At 41.7% G+C, this 27,272-nt stretch overlaps 1 protein-coding gene across 2 annotated transcripts in view; it reads right to left on the reverse strand.

Moving 5' to 3' along the window:
• LOC124555450 (vacuolar protein sorting-associated protein 26B-like) overlaps positions 1 to 27,272 on the reverse strand; it is a 69,698-nt gene that overhangs the window by 35,699 nt on the left and 6,727 nt on the right. For both annotated transcript variants that reach the window (XM_047129368.1, XM_047129369.1), the window contains exons 2-4: positions 22,007 to 22,150; positions 992 to 1,224; positions 573 to 737 (exon numbers count right to left, since the gene is read on the reverse strand). In XM_047129368.1, the coding sequence (XP_046985324.1) occupies positions 573 to 737; positions 992 to 1,224; positions 22,007 to 22,084 (476 nt within the window). In that variant the 5' untranslated portion in view covers positions 22,085 to 22,150. The remainder of the gene's footprint in view (positions 1 to 572; positions 738 to 991; positions 1,225 to 22,006; positions 22,151 to 27,272) is intronic.

The following is a 27,272-nucleotide window of genomic DNA, read 5'->3' on the forward strand; positions in this document are numbered from 1 at the left end:
CATCTTCCCTTTTTTTATTCAAAATATCCCATCTCTCTTGTTTGTCATTCTTCCAAGTTCTATACTTCTCATCTTTATGTTTCTTATACTCTGTTCTATGTTCCAAAGCACAATTCTATGCCATGGGTTCTTATATTTGATGCTTTAAGTTGATCAGCACTCCTTCCATGTCATTTTTAACCTTCACAGTCCACTGTCTCATTCACTTTGCTTTCTCTCTCCTTTGTTGCTGTCCAACTAACTTATCTACCTGGAAATAAAAGATGACCCTACATGGTAAAACATACTATTGTAGTAAGAGTGACAAATACACAGACTTTGTTGACATAATGTGAAGTTATTGCAATTTGTCACATAGGCTTATTAAAAGAGCTACAAAATGTTATTTGAACCTTTGTAAATTATGCTGTTTTAATTAGGTAAAAAACAGACAAAATGTTAGTTGTTCTTTCCAGAAGCATTATTTTACCCTAAGACGTCACATTATTTTAGCTGTCTCTCAACTCAAGTTTTATATACATGAGCAATGCGAGGATACAAGGTTCTCAAATACACCTTCATACATAACTTACTTTGATTTATTGTACTCAAATTCTATATGTAAGCAGTCTTCTATGCCAACTTCCATTTTTATGCTGTTGTTCATTTCTGGGTAGCAAGATAAGGTGTGAACAACAATATCTATTTCCTTAATTATGTCAGAAAGCCTTCTCACAATAGTAACTCTCAAAAAATATCTGTAATAGAAATGATATTAACATTATGTCAGTGAACTATAGGAAAAAATCTGAATTTAGCCCCATGACATCAAAAAACTAAAGTACAAACAAATAAAAAATCGACATTATTAGCTTGTATAGAAGGTATTCATGATTCTGTCCACTTAGTAGAAAATTTTATTACTTTATGATCGTATTACATCACGAAATTTTGAGACATTTCATTAACTCTTTTGAAAATAAATACAAGAAATAACTTAAAATCATCTTACCGAAGTCGTACATTTGAACCAGTGTACGACTCTAAAGGCTTTTCAACGTTAAGGAACTCAAAAGCATAGGACATATTTTGCGTAAGTTCACCAGGACGAGCTAGTTCTTTGACTAGAGATGTGAATTCATGATGATTGCCTCTGACATAATAGAGTTCAATCTTACCAATGAATTCTATTTTTATTCCTTGGTGTTCCAGCTTTGATCCATACTTTTTCAGGGTTACATTCACCTAAAAACAACAAAAGAATCTTGTGAGAATGTGTTAAATATACTGGGACATTTATACTCACTATTCACGACCTACAAATAAACAATAACTTATGCAAAATTTTATCTTCATATTGATGTAACTTCAATCTGTCTTCTTTCTTTGTTTCCTATTTTTACAGTGCTCCAGCTTCTCCCAAATTGTCTTTTCCTTTCTTCTGTCCATTTTGTGCCCGATTTCTTATACATGTATATAAATTGGTATTCACACATTTTTTTAAGGTAACAACAACCACTCTCTATGTTTGTGATATGCTTTCTACTTTTAATTCTTGTTATCTTTTTTACTGTGGAATACCATAGTTCACAAGTCATTCACAGTTTCAAATGAAACTGGAATACAGTGTTCCAGAAACACAAATACACAACAGATTTTACAGCTGCTACTTGCTGTTGGTTACATACTCCACATTCAACAACACAAAGATTTAACTTCTGCTACTGATTATTTTGACAACAAAATATCCAACTTAATACCTTTCAAATAGCTCCAGAATTATTGTGGTCTTTACACATGTGTTATTGTAGTTGCAAACTCCCCAAATAGTCAAAGATCCTACATTTATGTAAACAGAATTTCTCACATCAAACACAAGGCTGAAGAAGTTTTCTGTCATTCTGCCTGTCATGTAATGACACCAGCAACAATCTGCAGGACCTACTTCCACCTTAAAAAAATAGGTGGTGACAAAGGGAGATTTGTGGGCAAGGCACTGAGGAAGAAGAGGAAGTTAGTATAATGTTGCAATGATGTCAAGGTCATTAAAAGCAGCTCTGGGTCTTTCAGAAGTGATACTAAACAAAAGAAAACCCTCAGTAGGACCTTAACAATTTTAGTGGTGGTTTGTCTGGACCCTGAAACTATCTTTGTTTTAGTTGCATAATGGAAAGAGCATAAGTAACAAAACACAATGTGCCAATGTGAGACTGGGCACTCAACAGGTACAAAAAAAAAAAAAAAAAAAAAAAAAAAAAACCTGAAACCTACCTATGCTTTCAGTGTTGCCCTCCACAGGTATCAAGCACAAAAAAAGACTATATTGTATATGCACACCAACTTGAGTGGGGTCAAGAAGTTGTTCCGATGAAGTGGAAGAGGGATCAAAAGAGCCAGGCAGAGGGAGGGAGCATAGGACGGTAGGGTAGCTGGAAGCTGGCAGAGAGTTGTGTGTGGCCCACAATGACACACAGCAGTGGATTGGAAGGTTGAGCAAGTGTAGTAACCCACCAGTTACTACACCTACAGCCCACAGTGGTCTTAAGTCAGGGTACTACAGCAAGCACAGTGTGTGCTAATATTCAAATGATGTTCCCACAACTACCTGAGGCCGCCACCAGGGGCAGCATGGTCACCAACTCATCACCAGATTTGCTGCGTGCAAGCAGCACTACACCAGTGATATCTGATGAGGACAGCATCGCTATATGGGCTTGCAAGGGCCTCCGGACCCTCAGTTGTTAAATGTTTTCGAGACATGTAAACTACTTTAATTGTATTCTTGTTGATGTCACTCCATGACCCAATAAATCTTATCTTTTTTACAGCCATGTGTTTCCTTGAGTTCCTAGTTAGAGCACAAGTAGCAACATCAAGGGTCAAATTTTCATGTGTTATGGGTTTGGTGGTTTTGCCGATGTTCGGCTCTTCCATGGAGATTCTACTCCAGTCACTTGTGCAACACCAGCAGGCACACATGGCTGTGTTGTAATGGTTGTTGACTATGTTGATCCAGGCTCAGCTGCTGGATTTTTCACATGTGGCCATCCTCCTCCCCCTCCCCCACCCCCACCCCCCCTCCAGCCCCCCATTTCCCGTGATGAATCCATGGAAGACTGGAACACTGACAAAAAGCAGCTTTGCCAACATTTTGTGACATTCTAGGTTGTTGATATGAAGGTTTATAAGACTCTTCTTGTCAGGGATACCCCCTCATATTTATCACTTACTGTGGCAGTTAGCTCCTCTGCAAGAACCAGCATTGCTTTCTTATGACAATATCTGTAGTTTGCTCTCCTCCTATCACTGCAAGTACATGCTTGTAGCAGCTGCACCATTGAATTCTATGAATGTCACAAACAGCTGCAGCAACTGTATTGAGCTTGGGCGTCCAAGCTCCACAGCCGCAGTCTTAAGTGTTGGTTCATCATGGATAAGACTCAGGAGTCTTATGTGCACACCATAGTCATAGAGGCAATTATTTGTTCGGCTCCAGATAACAAGGTGTGTTGGTGGCCCTTCAGTCTGAGAGCCCTATGTTACCATTTGTTTTGAATACCAAACAGTTGTTCAAGGTTTCCTGAATGGTGAGCTGCCAATTAGAGGTTTGGAGTGATGTCATCATTGTTGACAAGTGGTGGGCCTCTTGCCACAAATGTAAAAAAAGATGTCATATAGCAGTGGTATGGCCATCTCTACTGTCTATCCTCCTCTTCTTCCCCCACCCCAAGGAGTCATTGCCAAAATCAATGGATGTCTATATTCATACTGTTTCATTGTTATGTTCACTGTTCTGTTCACGGCTGTAAGCAGGCCAGACCAAACTTTTCATTGAAGTATGGGTGACAGATAAGCCATAAAGCCTACAAGTCGACACAGGGGCCACTGCCTCTCCCCTCAATTCACAGTAGTACACCTGGCAAGGGTCCCAACCATTGGCATGCACAAGAGTTGGTCGGTAAGCTAGCATAAACAGCAGATTCCAATTCATGGTCAACACAGTTTACAAGTCAGCTTTCCGTCCCATTACATACTTAGTGGTTAACAATGCGAGTACTAAAAATTTCTTTGATCTAGATGTCTTTGCTACTTTTGGCTTTTCTACTCCAGATGCAGTGCATCTGGTGTCAAATCAAGTGCCTTATCATGAATTGGATTCCTTGTGTTCCGAGTTTTTGGATCTGTTTGCCCCAGAGTTAAGTTTTGCTTTTTCTGTGTGCAAACTAGCCACATCGAGCTCAGCAGCATGTTCAGCCACCGTGTGGCCAATTTTGCTCTCAGTCTTAGTTTAGTGGCGGCCATTCATTTGGGTGGACAGCTTCGTGGTGGTCGAATCCACATAAAAGTATGTGGTTACGTGATGTCACTCTGGGGTGATGCTGGGTAATGATGGAGATGCTCCTCTGCATCCAGTTTACAGGGATGATCATAGGATTAGGGGCACACATGTACAGCGACACACACTTTATTGGGGTTTGGACTACCTTCCTGCCAAGAAATGGGCAACTTCCTATCCAAAATCCTTCCCACCTCTCACAAAATGGTATTACATCACTTACCCAATCTACAAAATATCCCGGTTTGCCCACATGCCACATTTAAACATGACCCCTTACTAGACAGGACACACTCCTGTGGAAAACTCAGGTCAAAGACCTGGCCTATGTACCGACACAGTCTCATGTAGGCACACTACCAAATAGCAGTTCATCCAAATGAGTGGCCACTGCCAACTGTGGCAAATAGCAAAATTGACCATCTAGCTGGGGAACACACTGCTGAGTTAACCACGATTTCAGTGGTGGCTTCACAACCTCCGTCACTTGGATACCACCTCCTCCTCCTCTTCCTCAATCCCTCTAATATCAGTTTCTCCAAACTGCGAAGATGGAATTTGTCCTCATAACACATCCTTCAATTCCACAATCCTCCTGGCTTTAATTTCAGCTAGTCCTTGTCCGACAGCCACTTCCATCCCCTGCTCTACACTCCCCACTTCACTTGTTCTACACACACACACACACACACACACACACACACACACACACACACCTCCGAAGTCTCCTTCTTCCTCTGTTCTATCTGCCCCTCCCAAACCATTCCTCTACATAATTATCATCCATACATGGCTCCCTCACTGGCACCAGGACGAGCTCATCTTTGTCACATTTCTATACTATCCACTCGCTGCCTCCTCTTCCCAGCTAACAGCTACCCTTCCCAGCCAACAGCTAATATACCGTCTGACTCTCCCAGCCGTCAGCCACATTTGTCTCCCACACTATGTCCTCCACCTCACCTCACCTCACCTTTCTCCTTTGCTCTTACCACTTGACAACACCTTACCCACTCAAGCTCCACTGCCAATATGATGTAGTTGGCCAGAACAGTGTAGCAAATGATAGTTTTTGTGTATTCTATTAGCTCTGAAGGACAAAGTCCAAAACCTTAGCTACATTTTCCATCTCATTAATGTGCAAATCAGCCACATGGTATCTCATATGTTGTTGCTTTTACTACTTCCATTACTTACATTCTCACCAGGACTTCCAATTATCATACTTGGATTAGATACGTTCATTCAAAACTTTCTATTTCTTCATTCAGAATATCCTAGATCTGATACCATTTAATAGTTTAGATGAGTTATGAAAGAAGCGCACATCACTTCTATTTCCCATTTAGTTAGGCTGTACAAGGAACTATCTGGTGCACCTAACATTAAAGCAGACAGTAGTACCTCAGTTATGTCATGCTAGGCCAGTACCATTTCTTCTCAATAACGATAATTTGCACCAGACAACTTATGAGGATTAAAATGGTGAGACACGGAATTGAAAAACTCCTCTTGTATGCAAATCGAATGTGTCACTTAATTTCATCCTGTTAGGTTGGTTAGCTGATTTGAGGGATGGGACCAAACAGCGAGGTCACCAGTCCCATCGGATTAGGGAAGGATGGAGAAGGAAGTTGGCAGTGCCTTTTCAAAGGAACCATCCTGACATTTGCCTGAAGCAATTTAGGGAAATCAAGGAAAACCTTAATCAGGATGGCCAGACGCGGATTTCAACCATCATCCTCCCAAATGAGAGTCCAGTGTGTTAATCATTGCACTACCTTGCTCAGTTTTCATTATGTTATTTGAAATATTATTCCAAAGATGAGAACACTCAATATCAACTGAAGAGATAGTCACAGTATTTAGTAGAGCATCTCAATACACAGATTTAATAATTGATATTGTTAACTTCTAAAGTATGGGAGCACGTCTGTACATACTGTCTGAAGGGCATCACGTTTCACTTATGGTGTATTCATTTGTTGAATCAAATCACAATTTCAACATTTCTGTCATTCTTCAGCACAATCAATTTGTGCCATTGCACAGACTAAATTTGTGTTAAAAATTATGTGAACTTCAACATACCACATCCCACTTCGCATATCCAATGGAAGCGACAATTGAATCTTCCAACACAATGAACATAATGGGTCTCATGAGCATTTGTATATCAATCCACATGTGAGCCACCACAACTGATCTAATGATGTGTGTTATATTGATATTTTTTAAGTTTACACTTTCTTCAGATTTGCAAAGTGGGACATGAGTATGCCACAGTTCCAGTCATTTATTAAATAAATTTATACAATGACGAATGTTGAAATTCGAACATCACTTAATAACAAAGGAAAGTCATAAGAGAAACAGCAAGTGCTTAAAACATAATAAAGACAGACAGAAACCATCACACAAAAAAGCTTTGAATCTACTTTTTCTACGAGTTTAATATGCTATATCTACATATACATCTGTATTTAAAAATAGAAAATGTCAAGATCTGTGCTCGCTGTGCATTGATGCAGAGAGAACTGATCATACTCAACAAATGTAAAAGGAATCAGAAAAATTTCTACATACTGCAGGCCTTGTGGTCAATATGTTTGTGTCACAAAAGATGAGGGATGAGAAGAACCCACCACAGTTCAATAACAATATTAGAAAGTTACTACAAAAATAAAGAAAGCTGAATGGCACAATCAAACAAAATCTCTGCTGCTGAAGAACAGCTGAACTACATTGAAAAGTGCGTAAGACAGCTACGTATGAAGCGTTCAATGAATTCAAAAGCAGCACGATCAGTTTCTACATATCAATTGCTGAAACGAAGTCATCTGTCTAAATGGCCGCTGACCATGACACCATCCAAATGGAAGATGATAAAATGAAGCCTGAAATACTAAATTCTGTCTTCTGCAATTGCCTCACAAAAGATGACAATGCATTTCTTACTTTTGCCATCACACAGATGAAAAAAAGTGACCAATATAGAAATAACTTAACTGATAGTGAAAGGACCACTGGTCCTGATAGGGCAAAATTTTATATCAAATATGCAGAAGAACCAACTACTCTTCTTGCAACAGCTCACCATAGATCATCAATCACTAGAACAAAGTATGCCAGGGGACTGGAAAAAGGTGTATGTCATTCTTATGTACAAGAAGGTTATATGTCATTTCTATGTACAAGAAGGTTAGAAGGCAACATGTATCAAAATATAGACTTATCTCGCCAATGTCAACAAGTTACAGTTATTCTTTTTCATTTCCAGGATGGTAATTTTGTATTGAAGCCAAACTTATTTTTAGAAACTTCTTCACATAGCATACACCAAAAATGGATTATTCAAGTTATGGATCATCCACTAAAGAGGACACTGTGACTTACAGGTATAATTTTTCATAGTTTTTGGATTTTTTTGTGTACTTTTAATCTCTGAAATTGTGACATCTGCTTTTAATGGACTGAAACATTTAAATAATATGCTTGCAAAATGGTTACGAAAATTTATTAGAAAAAGCTTTACAAAAGTAAAACTATGCTGGTGACCATGTATTTCACGCAAAATTTATTTTGTCCAGAATTGCAGAAAGCTATTGTGCCCTCTTGCTATTCAAAGTTGGACCTTTAATTTGGTGTTTTAGCTTAGCACCCAAGGTTTCTGCCTCTAGGTGCCAATCACTGCTGATCAAAACATGGTAAATAGTCCACAGAATAATATCTGGTATGCTCCACTGGTTTCAGTTCATTTCTATGCTTTGCACGTACATACAGATGGGTATGCTTCATTTGAAGATTTGCCTCTCTTCTTTATAGTCTGTATTCATGTCATAATCCACAATACTGCAATATACTTGTTCAACAGAGGCATTCGCTCCAAGACTTCAGAAAGAAATATGTTCTTCCAAAATGTTATTGCTAGTAAGTATCTCAAAATCAGCTCATCAACATGATTATTTCATCTAAATCTTCCTCCTTGAGATAACCCACTGTCTGGAGGAGTTCATCATTGCTGTCAGCCACTGAAGGAAAACTGATGTGATTTTGAAGTTCTTCAATATCAGATATCACCACTTTACAGAATTTCTAAAATCTCTTCCACAGAGAGTAATCACTAATAACACACTACTGTAAAAATGAGAGTAATGCTTAGAACCAGCACACAAGCAAAACATGGATTGTCATAGAAAACCAAAGCCGAGGCTGGCTAGAGACGCAATATGTCCATTGTCGTTAACGAATTTTTGAAACTTTGCCGTGACAACTATAATTATGCTAACTTAAAATAGTAACTAGTTCTGAAATTATGGAAACCTCTTTCAACAGGAAAAAATATCAAAATTACATTGAACATTTAGAAGGAAAAAATGTATACAGTTCTAAAGGCTAAGTAGTTACATTCAGCCACAATCTTTGCACGACTGACACTTTGTGCATGTCTTGGAAATTCAAATGTTGGTCATTATATGACAGTGAGGTTGGTTTAAAAGAGGGCAGAAGGGACCAAATTACAAGGTCATCAGTCCCTTGTTCCTAATAAAACAATGCCACAAGTGTGAGAATAAAACAGATGAGACATATAACACAAAACGGAAAGAAAGGAAAAAATCATAAGAATGAAGGAAAGGCAACAAAGACTAAAAGGAACCAGAGAGGAAAAGAAAACAACAGAGAGATGCTAGAAACAGATGAGAGTAAAACAAGAAAGCAGATTACAATGGCTGCCCACGAAAATAAAAAGGAAAAGCCAGCCACTCTGCAACACATGAAACCTACACCCTAAAAGCCCTAGGGTGGAGGAGACAGAGGGACAAAGATCAAATGATAAAATCCACTCTCACGAATAAAATGTAAAACTAAATCAGCCAATGAGGCATTGTCAGATAAAATGAGCAGCAACGAGTCCGGTAACCCAAGATTTCGTCGCTGAGCAGTCAAAGTGGGACAATGCACCAGAATATGGGCCACTGTCGACCGGGTGCCGCATCGACACTGAGGTGGGTCTTCACAGCACAAGAGGTAACCGTGGGTCACCCAAGCGTGGCCAATACGGAGCCAGCAGAGGATAACTGATTACCTGTGCGCGGCCCGCATGGAAGACATTCGTAGTCTCCTTAATGATACACAGTTTGCTGTGCATACTGTTATGCCAGTCTGCCTCCCAAAGCTGAAAAACAAAGCAGCGTAAGTCAGAACGCAGGTCAGGTTCAGAGATACCCTCCCCAGAAGCGGTTTCCATGTAGCCTGTTTGGCCAGCCTGTCGGCAAGTTTGTTGCCTGGGATGCCGACGTGTCCTGGGTCCACACAAACACCACTGGACAATGGGACCAGTCCAGGGCACAGATGGACTCCTGGATGGAAGCCACCCAAGGATGACGAGGGTAGCACTGGTCGTTAGCTTGTAGGCTGCTCAAGGTGTCAGTACACAGAAAAAACGATTTCTCAGGGCATGAACAGATATACTGAAGTGAGATATGGCCACCAGCTCTGCAGTAAATACACTGCAGCCATTGGGCAAGAAATGCTGTTCAATATGGCCGCTGTGGAAAAGGCGAAGCCAACATTGCCATCAGCCATCAAGCCGTCAGTGTAAGCCACTTCAGAGCTCCAGAACACTTCAAGAATTGAGAGGAAGTGACAGCGGAGAGCCACAGGGTTAACGGAGTACTTAGGACCATGTGAAAGGTCCAGGCGGAGCTTCAGCCTACAGCTACACCACGGAGGTGTACGTGAATGGAACTCGAGGCTAGGTGGTGAAGGGAAGGACTCCAGTTCAGACAGAAGTGATCGCATGCGAACTGCAATCGTTAGCCATGAATTGAGCCACCTATGTGGGAGGTGAACTGCCATGGTTGGTAATTACAATGTTCAGGAGAGCTATGAATGTGTGCAACGTAACTGGCGAGCAGTTGTGCGTCTCTGATCTTCAATGGAGGGACTCAGGCCTCCAGCAGTACATTTGTCACTGGACTCGTCCTAAAAGCTCCTGTCGCTTGTTGAACTCCGCAATGGTGCAATGGGTCAAGCAAATGCAATGCTGAGGGTGCTGCAGAACCATAAATCACACTCCCATAGTCAAGGCTGGATTGAACAAGGGCTCTGTAGAGCTGCAGCAGCGTGGAGCAATATGCACCCCAGTAGGTGTTGCTCAGGCAGTGGAGGGCATTGAGGTGCTTCCAACACATCCATTTAAGGTGATGTAGATGAGTAAGCCAAGTCAAATGAGCATCAAAATCCAGACCTAAGAATCGATGTGTCTCCACTACAGTGAGTGGATCGTCATTAATGTATTAAAGTGATGGTTCTGGATGAATGTTATGATGCTGACAGAAATGCATGACACACGTCTTAATGGCAGAAAACTGGAAGCCAGGGGCTAGAGCCCATGACTGTGCCTTGTGGATGGCTTCCTGCAGGCGACACTCAGCAACTCCAGTACTGGAGCAGCAGTATGAAATGGAGAAGTCGTCTGCATACAGAGAAGGTGAGACAGAGGGGCCTGACAGCTGCTGCTAGACTTAATGGCCACTAAAAATAGAGAGTCACTCAATACAGAGCCCTGCAAGACTCCATTCTCCTGGATATGGATGGAACTAGAATAGGCACAAACTTGGACATGGAAAGTACAGAGCGAAGGGAAGTTTTGGATAAAAATCGGGAGGGGCCCCGGAGACCCCACTCATACAATGTGGCAAGGATATGATTTTGGCAGGTCGGGTTGTATGCTTTATGCAAGTCAAAAAAGATGGCAACCACGCGTTGGCGTCTGGAAAAGGCTATGAGGGTGGCAGACTCGAGAGACACAAGATTACCAGTGGTAGAGTGACCCTGGCAGAAGCTGCCCTGACATGGAGCTAGTAGGCCATGTGACCCTAGGACCCAACCCTACCGTCGACAAACCATACAATCCAGCAGCTTACAAAGAACATTGGTGAGGCTGCTGGGCTGATAGCTATCAACATAAAGCGGGTTTTTACCGGGTTTGAGCACCAGAATGATGGTGCTCTCCTGCCACTGCGATGGAAAGACGCCATCGCACCAGATCCGGTTGAAGATGACGAGGATATTTCGCTTGTAGTCAGATGAGATGTTTTTAATCATCTGGCTGTGGATCCTATTAGGCACAGGAGCTGTGTCCAGGCAATGTGCAAGGGCACAGAGGAACTCCCACTCTGTAAATGGGGTGTTATAGGATTCACTGTGGCATGTAGTGAATGAGGACTTTCCCTTACAGCCGCCATTTGAGAGTGCAAAAGGCTGTAGGGTAATTCTCCGATGTAGAGGCTCAAGCAAAGTGCTCGGCAATCACATTAGCATCAGTAGATAACACGCCATTTATGTTAACATCGGGAACACCTGTTTGAGGTGCTTCCAACACATCCATTTAAGGTGATGTAGATGAGTAAGCCAAGTCAAATGAGCATCAAAATCCAGACCTAAGAATCGATGTGTCTCCACTACAGTGAGTGGATCGTCATTAATGTATTAAAGTGATGGTTCTGGATGAATGTTATGATGCTGACAGAAATGCATGACACACGTCTTAATGGCAGAAAACTGGAAGCCAGGGGCTAGAGCCCATGACTGTGCCTTGTGGATGGCTTCCTGCAGGCGACACTCAGCAACTCCAGTACTGGAGCAGCAGTATGAAATGGAGAAGTCGTCTGCATACAGAGAAGGTGAGACAGAGGGGCCTGACAGCTGCTGCTAGACTTAATGGCCACTAAAAATAGAGAGTCACTCAATACAGAGCCCTGCAAGACTCCATTCTCCTGGATATGGATGGAACTAGAATAGGCACAAACTTGGACATGGAAAGTACAGAGCGAAGGGAAGTTTTGGATAAAAATCGGGAGGGGCCCCGGAGACCCCACTCATACAATGTGGCAAGGATATGATTTTGGCAGGTCGGGTTGTATGCTTTATGCAAGTCAAAAAAGATGGCAACCACGCGTTGGCGTCTGGAAAAGGCTATGAGGGTGGCAGACTCGAGAGACACAAGATTACCAGTGGTAGAGTGACCCTGGCAGAAGCTGCCCTGACATGGAGCTAGTAGGCCATGTGACCCTAGGACCCAACCCTACCGTCGACAAACCATACAATCCAGCAGCTTACAAAGAACATTGGTGAGGCTGCTGGGCTGATAGCTATCAACATAAAGCGGGTTTTTACCGGGTTTGAGCACCAGAATGATGGTGCTCTCCTGCCACTGCGATGGAAAGACGCCATCGCACCAGATCCGGTTGAAGATGACGAGGATATTTCGCTTGTAGTCAGATGAGATGTTTTTAATCATCTGGCTGTGGATCCTATTAGGCACAGGAGCTGTGTCCAGGCAATGTGCAAGGGCACAGAGGAACTCCCACTCTGTAAATGGGGTGTTATAGGATTCACTGTGGCATGTAGTGAATGAGGACTTTCCCTTACAGCCGCCATTTGAGAGTGCAAAAGGCTGTAGGGTAATTCTCCGATGTAGAGGCTCAAGCAAAGTGCTCGGCAATCACATTAGCATCAGTAGATAACACGCCATTTATGTTAACATCGGGAACACCTGTTTGAGTGTGGTACCTGAAAAGATGTTTGATCATTGCCCAGACTTTGGAAGATGACATATGGCATGCAATGGTCGAAACATATCTATCCCAACACTCCGGCTTCTGTTGTTTGATAAGTTGGCGAATGCAGGCATGGAGCTGTTTAAGAGCTACGAGGTGCTCCACGGCAGTGTGCCGCTTATGCCACTGTAGAGCTCGCCGATGCTCCTTAATTGCTTCAGCGACTTCCGGTGACCACCAACTGACTGCCTTACGCCAGGGGCACCCTAAAGAGCGAGGGATCACGTTTCATACCACAGAAACAATTGTTGTAGTCACCTGCTCAACCATCACATCAATGTTACCGTGTGGGGGAGATTCAATGGTGACAGCAGAGGTGAAAGTTTCCCAGTCCGCCTTGTTTAAAGCCCATCTGGGCAGGCGACCGTGGGCCTGATGCCGGGGCAGTGACAGGAAGATGGGGAACTGGTCACTACGACACAGGTTGTCACATGCTCTTCAGTGGATAGATGAGAGAAGTCCTGGGCCGCAAATTGATATATCAATGGCCGAGTAACTACCATGAGCCACACTGATTTGTGTGTCGGCCCCAGTATTTAAGAGGCAGAGGTCGAACTGAGACAGAAAAATTTCGACGTCTCTGCCTCTGCCAGTAAGCATGGTGCCGCCCCACAAGGGGTTATGGGCATTAAAATATCTCCCAAAAGTAGGAAAGGTTTAGGGAGTTGACCAATCAGTGCAGCTAATACATTCAGGGGTACTGCACCAGCTGGAGAAAGATATACATTGCAGACAGTTATTTCCTGTGTCGTCCTTATTCTCACAGCCACAGCTTCAAGGGAGGTTTGAAGGGGCACAGTGTCACTACAGACTGAGTTTAGGACATAAACGCAAACTCCACCTGACACTAGACAATAGTCACTACGGTTCCTGTAATATCCCTTATAGCCGCAGAAGGAAGGGGTCCACATTGCCAGGAACCAGGTTTCCTGGGGGGCAATGCAGATAGCAGGTGTAAAGCTTAACAGGTGCCGTACGTCAGCCAGGCGGTGGAAAAAACTGCCACAGTTCCACTGGCGGATGATATCATCGTGGGACTGGGAAGGCATGGATATTCAGTGAGGCAGTTTACGCCTCAGAGTCACCTGCTGCCACCAACTTATTGCCTGAGCAGTCTATATCCATTGTGTCTGAGGATCTGGCAAGATCTAGGTCCTCAGCAGACACCAGAATCTCCACCCTATCCTCAGATGAAGAGCTTGCAGGTAGCAGTAGTGAGTGTGCCACCACAATTTCCTTGGTCTTAGGGGACTGCTTTTTGGGTTTCTCTCGCTGCTCCTTGGGTTTCTGCAGCTGGGAGGACTTCACTGATTCAGTCTCCGGGACTGAGGATGAGCATGAAGCCCTAGGACCAGCTGCTTTTGGGTTCTTCAGCCACTGGCGGGTGTCGTCTTTCCCACTAGCAGAAACATGGGAAAGGAGTGACCAAAGGGACCCCTTCCTAGCGAGAGGAGCCTAAAAAGACTTATGCTTCTCCAGTGCAGAAGTGTGGACTGATATCCCCGATGGTTGTGGGGAGAGAGGGGGGGCTGTTGCTCCCGAAGTAGGTGCTTTAAGTGCTGGAAGTTCGGCCATATGTCTTCTCGCTGTACTTCCAGCATCACATGTCAAGATTGCAGACGCCCATCACTTCCCAATACTCCATGTGCCCTACTTCCCATCTGTGTCAACTACGGAGAGCACCATTTGCTTTGCTCGCCTGACTGCAGGATTCTCCAGAAAGAAGCAGGAGCAATAGGGAGGGAAATGCCCCCCCACCATCAAGGGGGCAGGTGTAGTCTCCCGGCTCTGAGAGGTGACTGGGGTTGGCGGAGCTGATGGTGCCAGAACTGTTGTAGCGGCGGCATAAGAGGATTTCATACGTACATGATGCTGGCGTTCAAATTCTCTCTTAGCCTCAGTGTAGGTCAGTTGGTCCAGGGTCTTGTACTCCACAATTTTCCCTTCTTTCTGGAGAATCCTGCAGTCAGGTGAGCAAAGCAAATGGTGCTCTCCGTAGTTGACACAGATGGGAAGCAAGGCACATGGAGTATTGGGAAGTGATGGGTGTCCGCAATCTCGACATGTGATGCTGGAAGTACAGCAAGAAGACATATGGCTGAACTTCCAGCACTTAAAGCACAATATTGGGGGAGGGATAGGGCTTTACATCGCAGTGGTAGACGATCACCTTGACCACCTCGGGCAATGCGTCACCCTCGAAGGCCAAGATGAAGGCACCGGTGGCAACCTGATTATCCCTCAGACCCCGGTGGACATGCTGGATGAAATGTACACCTCGCCAATCTACATTGGCGCACAGCTCATCACCAGGCTGCAAAAAAAGGTCCCTCTGAAATATGATATTCTGGACCATATTTATTTAAGCTCTTAATGGGTGTAATGGTTACAGAAACATCCCCCAACCTTGTCACAAGTGAGTAACGTCCATGAGTGGGCAGAGGATGCTGTTTTGATCAAGATTGACCCAGATCTCATTTTGGACAATACCTCCACCTCCTCAAAATTGTCCTCTAAATGCTCAATAAAAAACTGAGGCTTCATTTTCATGAAAGATTCCCCATCAGCTCTCGTACATAAAAGGTACCGGGGTGAATAAGATACGCTGCCATTCTTAGCCTGACGTTCCTCCCATGGTGTGGCCAGGGAGGGGAATGATTTGGGGTCGTAATTCTGTGCGTTGAATTGAGCTTGTGAATGCTTAGAGACTGCTTCATCGCATGTCTTCTGCCCTGACGCCACCCAGCTGCAGCAAAGGCCACCGGCTGGCAATTCTCCAAACTATACCCATGAAAACTGCGAAGTGATGCTGTGTTTCTATGCAACGTTTTGTTCATGGATGATGCATTATTCACCAATGTTGCACAACTTGTTCTTCATAATAAAGCCCTACTGGTCACTTCCATATATACTTTGGCTGAAAGGACTTGATAAACAACAGCCTCAGTCTGTCAATGCGTGGTGTGGGCTTTCCAAGAATCCCTTCAATGATCCTTGTTTTGTTGATGGAACTCTAAACAGCCACAAATAGCTATAGTTCCAAACAGATATGTTGCCTTGACACACACAAGACAATCCATGTGGTACCAACCTGACAGGCATCCCACCCATTCCATGCAAATATTTACTGATTTTTCTATGAAAACGTTTGGAGATTGTTGGATTTGTTGCTCAGGATACAAAAAATCATCTACTTTTCACACTTCTGGACCTGCATGTGTGGAAAATTTATACCCATGTTCTATAAGACCACACCGACGATGCTTCAACACATGAAATGCTGTACAACACTTGCCTGTGCTGCAATAAGCCCAGATAAGATTCAGCAATCAGCATCGTCTGCTTGGAATCACTTTATGATGTATATCAACACTCAAGGTCAATACTTTAAGCATTTGATATGACAGTCACAACAACAAACATACAAACTGTACTTCAGTTAACTTTTTGCTTCCATTTGGTACAACAGAGCAGATATTTGTGGGTCCTCTTCTCCTGGTGGCAGGATGGTGGCATTCCGCACTTATCCTGATATTATTTTATAAAGTTCCACACAAGTTAAGTCGTTGAAGGCCTCATTGGAAGGCTCTTTCCAATGCCAAAGGAAAAATTACACAGTTTATAAAAAGAGGTCAGTATCATAATTTGGCAACTACAAATGTAAAAAATTACTTGTGAATGTCAGGAAATTAGGCACACTGTCCACTACGACTCAACAAAAACTGAACCTTGACATTTGCTCCTTCAGAATATATTTTGGGTAGTCTGTCTTAGAAGCCTCAACCTGTGCAAATGACCTGTCAGACAACGCCTGTGGCTCTACAACACTGTTTGGAGATAACATGGATGTGTACACTATAAGGAAACATTACTGATGATCTGTGTGTGATGCAGTTGATCCTATACATAATGAAATCTAATGTGATGTAATGATGCAGCTGATCCTATACATAATGAAATGTAATGTAATTTGTATAAATATACAGAAAGACTAAATATTACTAGACTTTGTGATCAGTAATCAGTCACTGTCATCTGTAAAACCAGCATATATTCCACAGTAGCCACCTGGGATGATTTAAGGTAAAAGATCCACATCTACATGTATACTCCTCAAGACACCATTCAGTACAGGGTATAATTGTCATTCTGTTTCATGTTCCACTTGAAAAGGAGCAAGGCAAAAAAAGTAAGAGCCTTGATTTCTCTTACCTTTCCTTTGCATTCCTTCTCAAGATGTTTGTTAATGGCAGTAGGATTCTTCTGCAGTCAGTGACAAATGCTGGTTCTCTAAACTTTCAACAGCATTACACACACACACGCACACACACACACACACACACACACACACACACACACACACACACACACACACGTGTTCCTCCCTGTACGAATTCCCATTTCAGTTCAAGAGCATTTCCATAATATTTGCACATTAATCAAACCTATGTACCTATCCATAACAAATCTAGCAGCACACATCTGAACTGCTTTGATGTCTTTCTTTAATCTCACTTGGTGCAAATCCCCTACATCCAAGAATGGGTCACCCCAACATGTTCTATATACAATGTCCTTTACAGATCAGCTCCACTTTCCTAGAATTCTCCCAATATAATGAAGTCTAGCATTTTCTTACAACTGACACATACTCATTTCATTTCATGTAATTTGCAATGTTACATCTAAATATTTAATCAATGTAACTGTGTGAAGCAACACACCACTAAAACTATTCAAACATTACAGGATAGTTTTTCCTAGTCATGTGCATCAGCTTACATTTTCCTACATTTAGAGCAAGCTGTCAATAATTACACTGAAGATAAACTCTGACCAAGTCATCCCGAATTCTCCTACAGTCACTCAATGACGACATTTCCCACATACTACAGCATCATCAGCAAACAGTTGCAGATTGCTGCTCACCCTATCCATCAGACCATTTATGTATATAGAGAACAAGAGTGATGCTATTACACTGCTCTGAACACTCAAGAAAATACCTTTGTCTCTGATGAACATTCACCATCCAGACATACTGTGGTCTATTAACTGCAAAGTCTTCAAGCCATTCACATATCTCAGAACATAGTCCCTATGCTGGGACCTTCATTAACAGTCTGCAATGAGACACTGTGTCAAATGCTTTCCAGAAACCTAAGAAAATGGAACCTGCCTGGGACCCTTCCACCACGGTTGGTGTTCGCCGAATTCTTCTTGGGCGGATTTCAATATCTTCCTATGATTCTGCTTCACTTTCATTTTTTTGATATCCAATGTCTTTTTCCCAATCGGCCAAGTCATCCGGAACATCAGACAAGACGTCCGCGCATTCGTCATAAACTGCCCTATCGTCTCCTTCATCCGCCATGATGAAAGGGCACAAGTACTTACAAAAACAAAAAACTTGTTGACGTGTGTAACTTATTGTTACCTAAACAAAACACCAACAGAATGCAAAAGATATTAAAGTGCAGTCACCAGCCACTGCGCGATACTAAGCTCACGACACCACTGTAGTGTCGCCGGCCGTTGACCGCTTTTTTGCGCACGACACCACTGTGGTTTCGCTGGACGACAGTGTTAACTTGCAAACTGCTAAGGTATCATCATTTGTTGGAAACTTTAGTAGCTCTCCAAGTACTTTTTCTTTTGCTTTTTGTCGCAGATTTCACTTGGAATGCATCAGAATGGTAACAGGTCAGAAGAAGGTACAATTTGTCACCTCACAGAATCCATATCTGTCACAATGGTACTGTAGAATTATCGATATCAGTATGGGAGGGCACCATTGGCAAAAACAAGCTTAATGAGCTGGTTCCAAATTTTTGAAGTGACAGGCAATGTCCGACTTTCATCAATGTGACATCCCTGTGTCTCATGCATGTGGTAACAAAAAGCAAGCTGAATTTCAAGATAGCCCGCAGTAGTCAATTTGCCATGCACCATGCAAATTGTAGGAAGCAAGATCAATTGTCCATAAAATGGAAACTGTAGTGTCACATTAGCATTACAAAGTGCAAATGGTACAAGCATTATAGCTGAACGATTGTCCTCTGCTATATGCACTTGCGTGTCATATGCTGGCCTCCGTAGATGATGACAATGTCTACTTGAAAAAGTACCCTTTTCAGATGAAGCAATGTTCTGACTTCTGGACATATGACTCATCATAACATTATGATTTTGAGCTCTGAAAACACGTGAGCACACCCATGATAGCCCAGAACTGGCCCTCTTCTCTTTGTAGAGCAAATTGTAATGGGAAATGTTTAGCTGGAAATACTCTAACAGTTCCTGCGACCACAACTGAAGAGCTGCAGCCATCCATAATCAAACATGATGGCACCCAAATGTCAGAGTTCGAATGTACTGGATGTGCCAAATGACAGATTTCCTGACAGGCAGATGGGTCATGATGGTCTCAGAAGATGGCCATGTCTCTAATAGTTTTCAAGTTACAATTTTTTTTTTTTTTTTTTTTGAAACAATAGAGGGCTTTATGGATATGCTGCAGTTTTTTCAGCCAATCAGGACTTTGCACTGGGTGAGACATTTGCGATACTTCCAAGCTAAGTAAGGTGCCAATGGCGAAGAATATTCTTTGCAAAACCGAACTGGTATTCCATCGGAACTGGTGATTTATTTGTTTTCAACTTTTCCAGTTGCTTCTTAATGCCAGGGATGAATATTTCTATGTCCTCCACGTGAAACTGTCAAACGGTGGTATATCTGTATGATCCTACTGTGCGAATGATTTTTTTAACATGAGATTTAAAATTTCAGCTTCCCTTTTACTGTCTTCTGTTGTTACAGCAAATTGATCTACAAATGGCAGAATTCTGTGAGGAATGCAAAACCCAGAGTTAGATTTACTGGAAGATTGCTAAGTAAAACCTGCACATGTAAGAGGTCACGTGCAGAGGATTTGTTTGGCCAGTTCTTGAATACTGTTCAACAGTCTGTGAACTTTGCCAACTTGGATTACTGGAAGAGAGAACAATCAAAGAAGACAGGTGCAGTTAGTCAGTCACTGTGACAAAACCACAGATATGCTCAATAAGGTATAGCAGGAAAAGGAAAAGCTTCACTCACAAAATTTTTAGGACACCCGTTCCAAAAACCTATTACTGCCTTCAATACATCTCTTGTAATGATCACAATGGTAAAACTCGAGAAATTCAGCCTTACGTAGGGAGGTGTCAATAACATTTCTACTCACATACGATCTGTAAATATAACAGAAAAGATGGAAAATTATTCAAGTACACTATGTATTCTTTACCACTCATCTTATGGTTGGTTGTAGAGTAATTATGAAGTTATATGCATTAATAATAATAAATTAACACTCAATTTATGATAAATGGAAACACTGTTGACAAAATTACATTTAAACCATTTTAAGGATGATTGGGTTTAAGATCTTTTACACAATGGGACATTAAGAGATGGAGCAAAATTAGCAACGATATTGATCATTTCTAAGCAGAAATTTATCCTGGCAGTGGGAACAAACTAGAGCACCTCTAATACAAATGTCTTTACTGAAGAAACATGGGTAGCATAACTAGTGTGTGTTTATATATATTATCAGATGCAAGCTTTTGGAGCCAGTGGCTTTTTCTTTAGGCAGAAGGGTTGAAGGGGAAGGAAGAGGGGTGAAGGTAAAGAAGTGGAGAGGTCTAGAAAAATAGGTAGATTTCGGGAAAGTCACCTAGAGTCGTGGGTCAGGGGAGACTTACCGTACGGGATGAGAAGGAAAGACTGATTGTTGGGGACTGCATCTGATGAGATTTGAAAACCTGATAGCTTGAAGGTGGAAGACAGGGTAATATTCAAGGCAGAGATTACTGCTAAAACATAATGCATGAGTTAATAAGAGTGAAAAGCTAAGCGCATTGTATGTAACAGAGGTGGGAGGGGGCCGATGAAAAATAGATGCGCAAGAAAATAAAAGATGTAGAAAACTAAAATGGAGTGAAGAAAGGAGTAGTTACTGTGAAGAAATGCTGAGATGAAAGGAATTAACGTAAATTAAGGCCAGGTGGGTGGCGAGAGCCAAGGACACGTTGCAGTGCTAGTTCCCATCTGTGGAGTTCTGAGAAACTGGTGGCTGGAGGAAAAATCCATACGGTATGTGGGGTTAAACAGGGACAGAGGTCACGACTGTCGTGTTGTAGAGCTTGCTCTGCAACACGATATTGCGTGTTTCCAGTATACACCCTATGCCTATGCCCATTCATCCTAATTGATAATTTGGTGGTAGTCATCCCGGTGTAGAAGGCCGAACAGTGTTTAAATAACACCTGGTATATGATGTGTCGTTTTACAGGTGACTCTCCCTTTGATAGTGTATATTTTTCCAGCTGGTATAGGTAGTGATAGGAGGGTGCATAGGGCAAAGGCAACTCTTGCAGTGGGGACAGTCACTGGGGTAGGAGCCATTTGGTAGGGAGATGGGTGCAGAAGGAACATACGGTCTGACAAGGATATTACGAAGATTGGGAGGGTGACAAAAAGCTGTTCTGGGTGTGGCATGCAAAATCCCACACAGAATGGATCACACCTCAGGCCATGATTTTATGAAGTCATGGCCTTGTCGAAGTAGCCGATTGATACATTCCAGACCAGGATAACACTGAAACACCTTCAGTGCACACCACTGGTCACCCACCTCTTATTAACTGATGCACAATGTTTAATCTGTAATCTCTGTTTTGCATATTACTCTGTCTTCCACCTTTAAGCTCTCAGGTTTTCAAATCTCGTCTGATGCACTCCCCGACAATCAGTCTTTCCTTCTCATCCTGTCCAGTAAGTCTCCCCTGGCCCATGGTTCTGGGTGACTTTCCTGAAATATATTCCTTTTCCTGAACCTCCAGTCCTTTTCCTTCACCCCTCTTCCTTCCTCTTCAACTCTTCTGCCTCAATAAGGCGTCACTGTCGCAGCCCATTGTCATATCATAACCTTCATTAATTTAAGTATCAAGTGTAATTGGATATGCTATCCAACCCAAATTTAGTTTCTAATCAAATGTGGCTGATATCTCGTGTAACTTACCTTCCCAGATACAGTCTCTCCATCGTAAAAAAGATAATGTCTCTCTTTTTTCCCATCCTCCGACTTGATATCTGCCATTTTACCGTTCTCTGTGCCATCTAAAACAATGTCAATCTCAGCACTCTGCCCAAATCCAAAGAAGCTCTGAAATCAGTAATAAATCCACTATTAAAGATAACAATAATAAACTGTAATAGATCATGAAAACACTACAGGTTGAATTAAAGCTCAAAACAATAAATTTCAATGCACTGTACAATACTGAGGCAGGAGTCATTAGCAACTTCCTGAGGGGGTGGGAGTCTTGGAGGGTCTTTTTAGGTAGTGGTGAGGGCAGCGAAACTCTTGTCTCTATGAATCAACTAGAAGAAATTTTTGAAGAAGTTCCACGTAAAGAACAGGTACAAAAAAAATCATGTGGCAATTTCAAGCATATGGTTACACTGTTTGCGATTTGCGGAAATCAGCAGTGAAGGAATACAGCCCACCTCTCCCCTCTTCCCCATCATTTGACAAAAAGTGCTTAATTTTTGGTCTTCATTACTGGTCAGTCTGTAGCACACATCCACAGGTTGCACCAAGAACTTACCGACAGCATCTATTATAAATACTTGTCCACATGCAAATTTTTGCAGTTTCTTTTACTGTAAAGTACCAGTAAGACAAAACATGGCCGAAGACCTTCATATGTTCAAAGTTGATCTTACGCCCTATCACAAAGCTATGCTCTGCTATGGCTGACTGTACAACCTTTCTTAACACACTGTGGCACTTGTGTTATGTAATTTGACAGCACATGCATTGTTTTACTTTTATTACTTTCAGTGCATTCATAAGTCACATTGCACATGTATGCCACACACTCTTAAACCAAGGTCGTATTTCACTGAATGCAACATTTCTTTAATTTTCGATGCTTGCTACAAAAGTTTTGCACTGTGTGATCAAAAGTATCCGGTACCTGGCTGAAAATGACTTACAAATTTGTGGTGCCCTCCATCGGTAATGTTGGAATTCAATATGGTGTTGGCCCATCCTTAGCCTTGAAGACAGCTTCCACTCTCACATGCACACGTTCAATCAGGTGCTGGAAGGTTCATTGGGGAATGGCAGCCCATTCTTCATGGAGTGCTGCACCGAGGGAGAGGTATCGATGTTGATCGGTGAGGCCTGGCACGAAGTCAATGTTCCAAAACATCCCAGAGGTGTTCCATAGGATTCAGGTCAGGACTCTGTGCAGGTCAGTCCATTACACGGATGTTATTGTTGTGTAACCACTCTGCCACAGGCCGTTCATTATGAACAGGAGCTCGATTATGTCTGATGATGCAATCGCCAATCCTAAATTGCTCTTAAACAGTGGGAAGGAAGAAGGTGCTTAAAACATCAATGTATGCCTGTGCTGTGATAGTGCCATGCTAAAGAACATGAAAAACAGGACCATGCCATAACACCACTGCCTCCGAATTTCACTGTTGGCACTACACACACTGGCAGATTACGTTCACCGGACATTTGCCGTACTCACTCCGTGCCATCGGATTGCCACATTGTGTAGCGTGATTTGTTACTCCACACAACATTTTTCCACTGTTCAGTTGTCCGATGTTTACATGATGGGTGGCTTATGAGCAGACGCTCGACTATGAAATCCAAGTTTTCTCACCTCACACCTAATAACTGTGAGAGTACTTGCAGTGGATCCTGACGCAGTTTCGAATTCCTGCATGATGGTCTGGACTGACGTCTGCCTATTACACATTACAACCCTCTTCAACTGTCAGCAGTCTCTGTCAGTCAACAGACGAGATCGCCTGTACGTTTTTGTGCTGTACGTGACCCTTCAAGTTTCCACTTCACTATCACATCAGAAACAGTGGACCTAGAGATGTTTAAGAGTGCGAATATCTCGCGTACAGACGTGTGACAAGTGACATTCAACACCTGACCACATTCGAAGTCTGAGTTCCATGGAGTGGCCCATTCTGCTCTCTCATGATATCTAATGACTACTGAGGTCGCTGATATGGAGTACCTAGTAGTAGGTGGCAGCACTTTGCACATAATATCAAAAACGTGTGGATTTTGGGGTGTCTGGATAATTTTGATCATGTAGTGTATAATGTCATTTTTGCTAAACAAACATTCTACCTTACTTGGAGTTGCTCAGTAAAATGGAAGGAGTGCTGTGGGCCTATTTTTCTATGGAATGAATGGGTTCACACATTTTTTTCTTTGCTAATGGACATAATTTGGTACTGCTTGTATATGTTCTTTTAAACACAGCCTTCAAATATTTTAAACCAGATTTCAGGTTCATGTGATAGAAAATTGTCTGAATTCTAAATACGAAATGATCAGGTCAAAATTATTCTTTGCAGATATTGGGAACAGCATTTATTTAGATAAATAAGCTATAGGTTGGCTTTCTGTACACACAGTAGTCCAGTGATCATTTGACTCTCATTCAACCAACATGTCCAAGATCAGCAACTCCTTTTTCTGTTTACTTCTATCATTAACCTGCTGTTTGGATGAATGGAATTAATGTGGAACAAGAACTGGTGTAACGTATCCACAAACTAATAGGAACTGGTTAGATGGGGTGAAACTAAATTTAAAGTCCATTCTTCACAATCTTTAATGTAGAAGTTGTCAATTGCTGGTGATTCAAATCTATGACTGTGATATCAATCATTTGGGTAATGTTTCACACTGTAAAGAGAATAAATTGGCATCAAAATGTGTCAGGAAAGTTTGACAATGGCAAATGTGAAGTGGTCTGCTAAAAGAGCCAATGCGTCGATATAAAAGATATCGCATTCATGATCACTACAGTCTCATTTAGAAATAGCTGCATGCTTTTGAATTAATGGTATGATGGTTACAGAGGGCGACCACAGGCACCAGTACCTCAGTAACATATTTTGCCAACCCTTAAGTAGAAGGTGCAATAACACTGACGACTGAAGTGGGTGGTACGCCACCATTGCATAATTTTGGGAAACTGTACATTCTTGGTATAAGGCCTTTAACTACATTGTCAGCAAGGCAGGTATTCTTCAAAAGCAGCTCCATCTTTCTGATGATTGGAGATGTTAACTGCCTTTTGAGTTACTGGTACATACTGTCAGACAGTAAAATCGACATTTATTTAGGCCTACAGCAATCTGCAGCATTCAGGACCACAATGTCATTACCTTACACTCCAACAATACAACTAATTCATTATTACTATGTACAAAATGGAGCCTTGCCTCTCCAGCTAATCATAGGAATACCATATTATTAGACTATTAGTTCTATAGTTACTCGGGAGTAGCTTCACTGAGATATACTCCAAATTGCCCTATCACTACGATTAAAGTGAGAAATGACCCATAGACAAAAACACACTAGTTCCCATCACCCAAGTAAAACACGAAGAAAGTTGTCCATCAGACAGTTCCTAAGAAATACATACGTTAATGGCACCACAGAGTAAACGGACTGGGAAACTGATGTTGCAATCAACGATCGAGAGTGATGGACCAGAGTGGAGCAAATCACTGAACAATTCAATGCCATAAAGTATGGAATTAGTGTCTCAGTCACTTGCAGAACTAAATTCATATTTTAAAGTGTTACAGGAAAAAAGCACAGGGGAGCTATAGTTGCTACAAAAAAGATGCACAATGATTCACATATCAGAAAGAGGGACAACAAAATGAAATCAATGTGGAAAGTTACTAATAATTATAGACGCAAGCATGAAAATGCAAGTAATAAAATCACCATAAAACACAGAAAGGAAATTGCTGATGATCCACTTCTAACAGCTAATATATTTAATGATCACTGTATTAATGTAGCACAAAACCTTGTCACAAGTAAATATAATCCAAAGACAAAGGAAATAACTCCAATAAATGAAAGGACAATGTACCTATATCCTGTGAGACCCGAAGAAGTACAAAGAGCTGTCAGCAAACTAAAGAGTAAAATGACCTGTGGACTTGTTGATACCCTTGACAAAATTATTAAATATAGTACCAATAATGTTCTCTCTCAACATGTGGACATAATCAATGACTCGTTTGAAAATGGTGTGTTTCCAAGCAAACTTAAGACGTCAACAGTAATACCAGTTTATAAAAGTGGTGACAAGTTTTTACATTAAAAAATTCAGACCACCATCACTACTATCTGCATTTTCAAAAATAAGTGAAAGAATGATGTATAGCAGATTGCTCGATTTCCTAAACAAAAACAAAATTCTTGTAAATGCACCGAATGGTTTCAGAAAAGGCAAATCTATGCAAATGGTTCTCTTCAATTTCCTAAAACACTTTTACGAAGCTACTGAGGACAAGGAACTGACCTGTGGGTAGTTTTCGGACCATTCCAAAGAGTTTGATCTTATAAATCATAATGTACTACTGTCAGAACTACATAATTACAGTGTCCATGGTGTTTCTTACGAGTGGTTCAAGCCATATGTAACTGATATGAAACAGACAGCAAATTTCTCAGGATGGTAATGTGTGTCATTCTAATTATTAAAAAAAAAAAATAATAAATAAAATAAAAAAAAATAAAAATTAAAAAAATTAATTATGGGGTGCCCCAGGGCTCAGTATTGGGACCATTGTCATTCTTGGTTTTATTAATGAACTGCCACAACAATTTTCAACCACCGATACTGTACAATTTACTGATGATACCAGCTGCTTTATAAAAGGTAATAATGATCTTGAGATGCAGCAAAAAATTGACAAAACAGCAGAACTGGCTGGAAATTGTTAAATGATAACTGTCTAGATGTCAATGACAAGACAACTGCATGAACGAACTTCAACCATATAAGGAACAAAAACAGGATCACCATGAAATTCATGTTACCAAACAGTCAAATTCAGTAAAAGAATCACATAAAACTTTTTTGATTATGGGTGGATGAGCTTCTAAGGTGGGAAAAACATGCAGAAACGCTTAACAAAAAACGAAGCAAGTACTGTCAGATATTAAGACTATTCACGTTGGTGTGTAGAATATATGAGTCTGGCGATATACCATCTGACTTTCGGAAAAGCATCATCCACATAATTCCGAAGACGGCAAGAGCTGACAAGTGCGAGAATTATCGCACAATCAGCTTAACAGCTCATGCATCGAAGCTGCTTACAAGAATAATATACAGAAGAATGGAAAAGAAAATTGAGAATGCGCTAGGTGACGATCAGTTTAGCTTTAGGAAAAGTAAAGGGACGAGAGAGGCAATTCTGAC

This window comes from Schistocerca americana, chromosome X, assembly GCF_021461395.2.
Source record: "Schistocerca americana isolate TAMUIC-IGC-003095 chromosome X, iqSchAmer2.1, whole genome shotgun sequence".
NCBI classification, from domain to species: domain Eukaryota; kingdom Metazoa; phylum Arthropoda; class Insecta; order Orthoptera; family Acrididae; genus Schistocerca; species Schistocerca americana.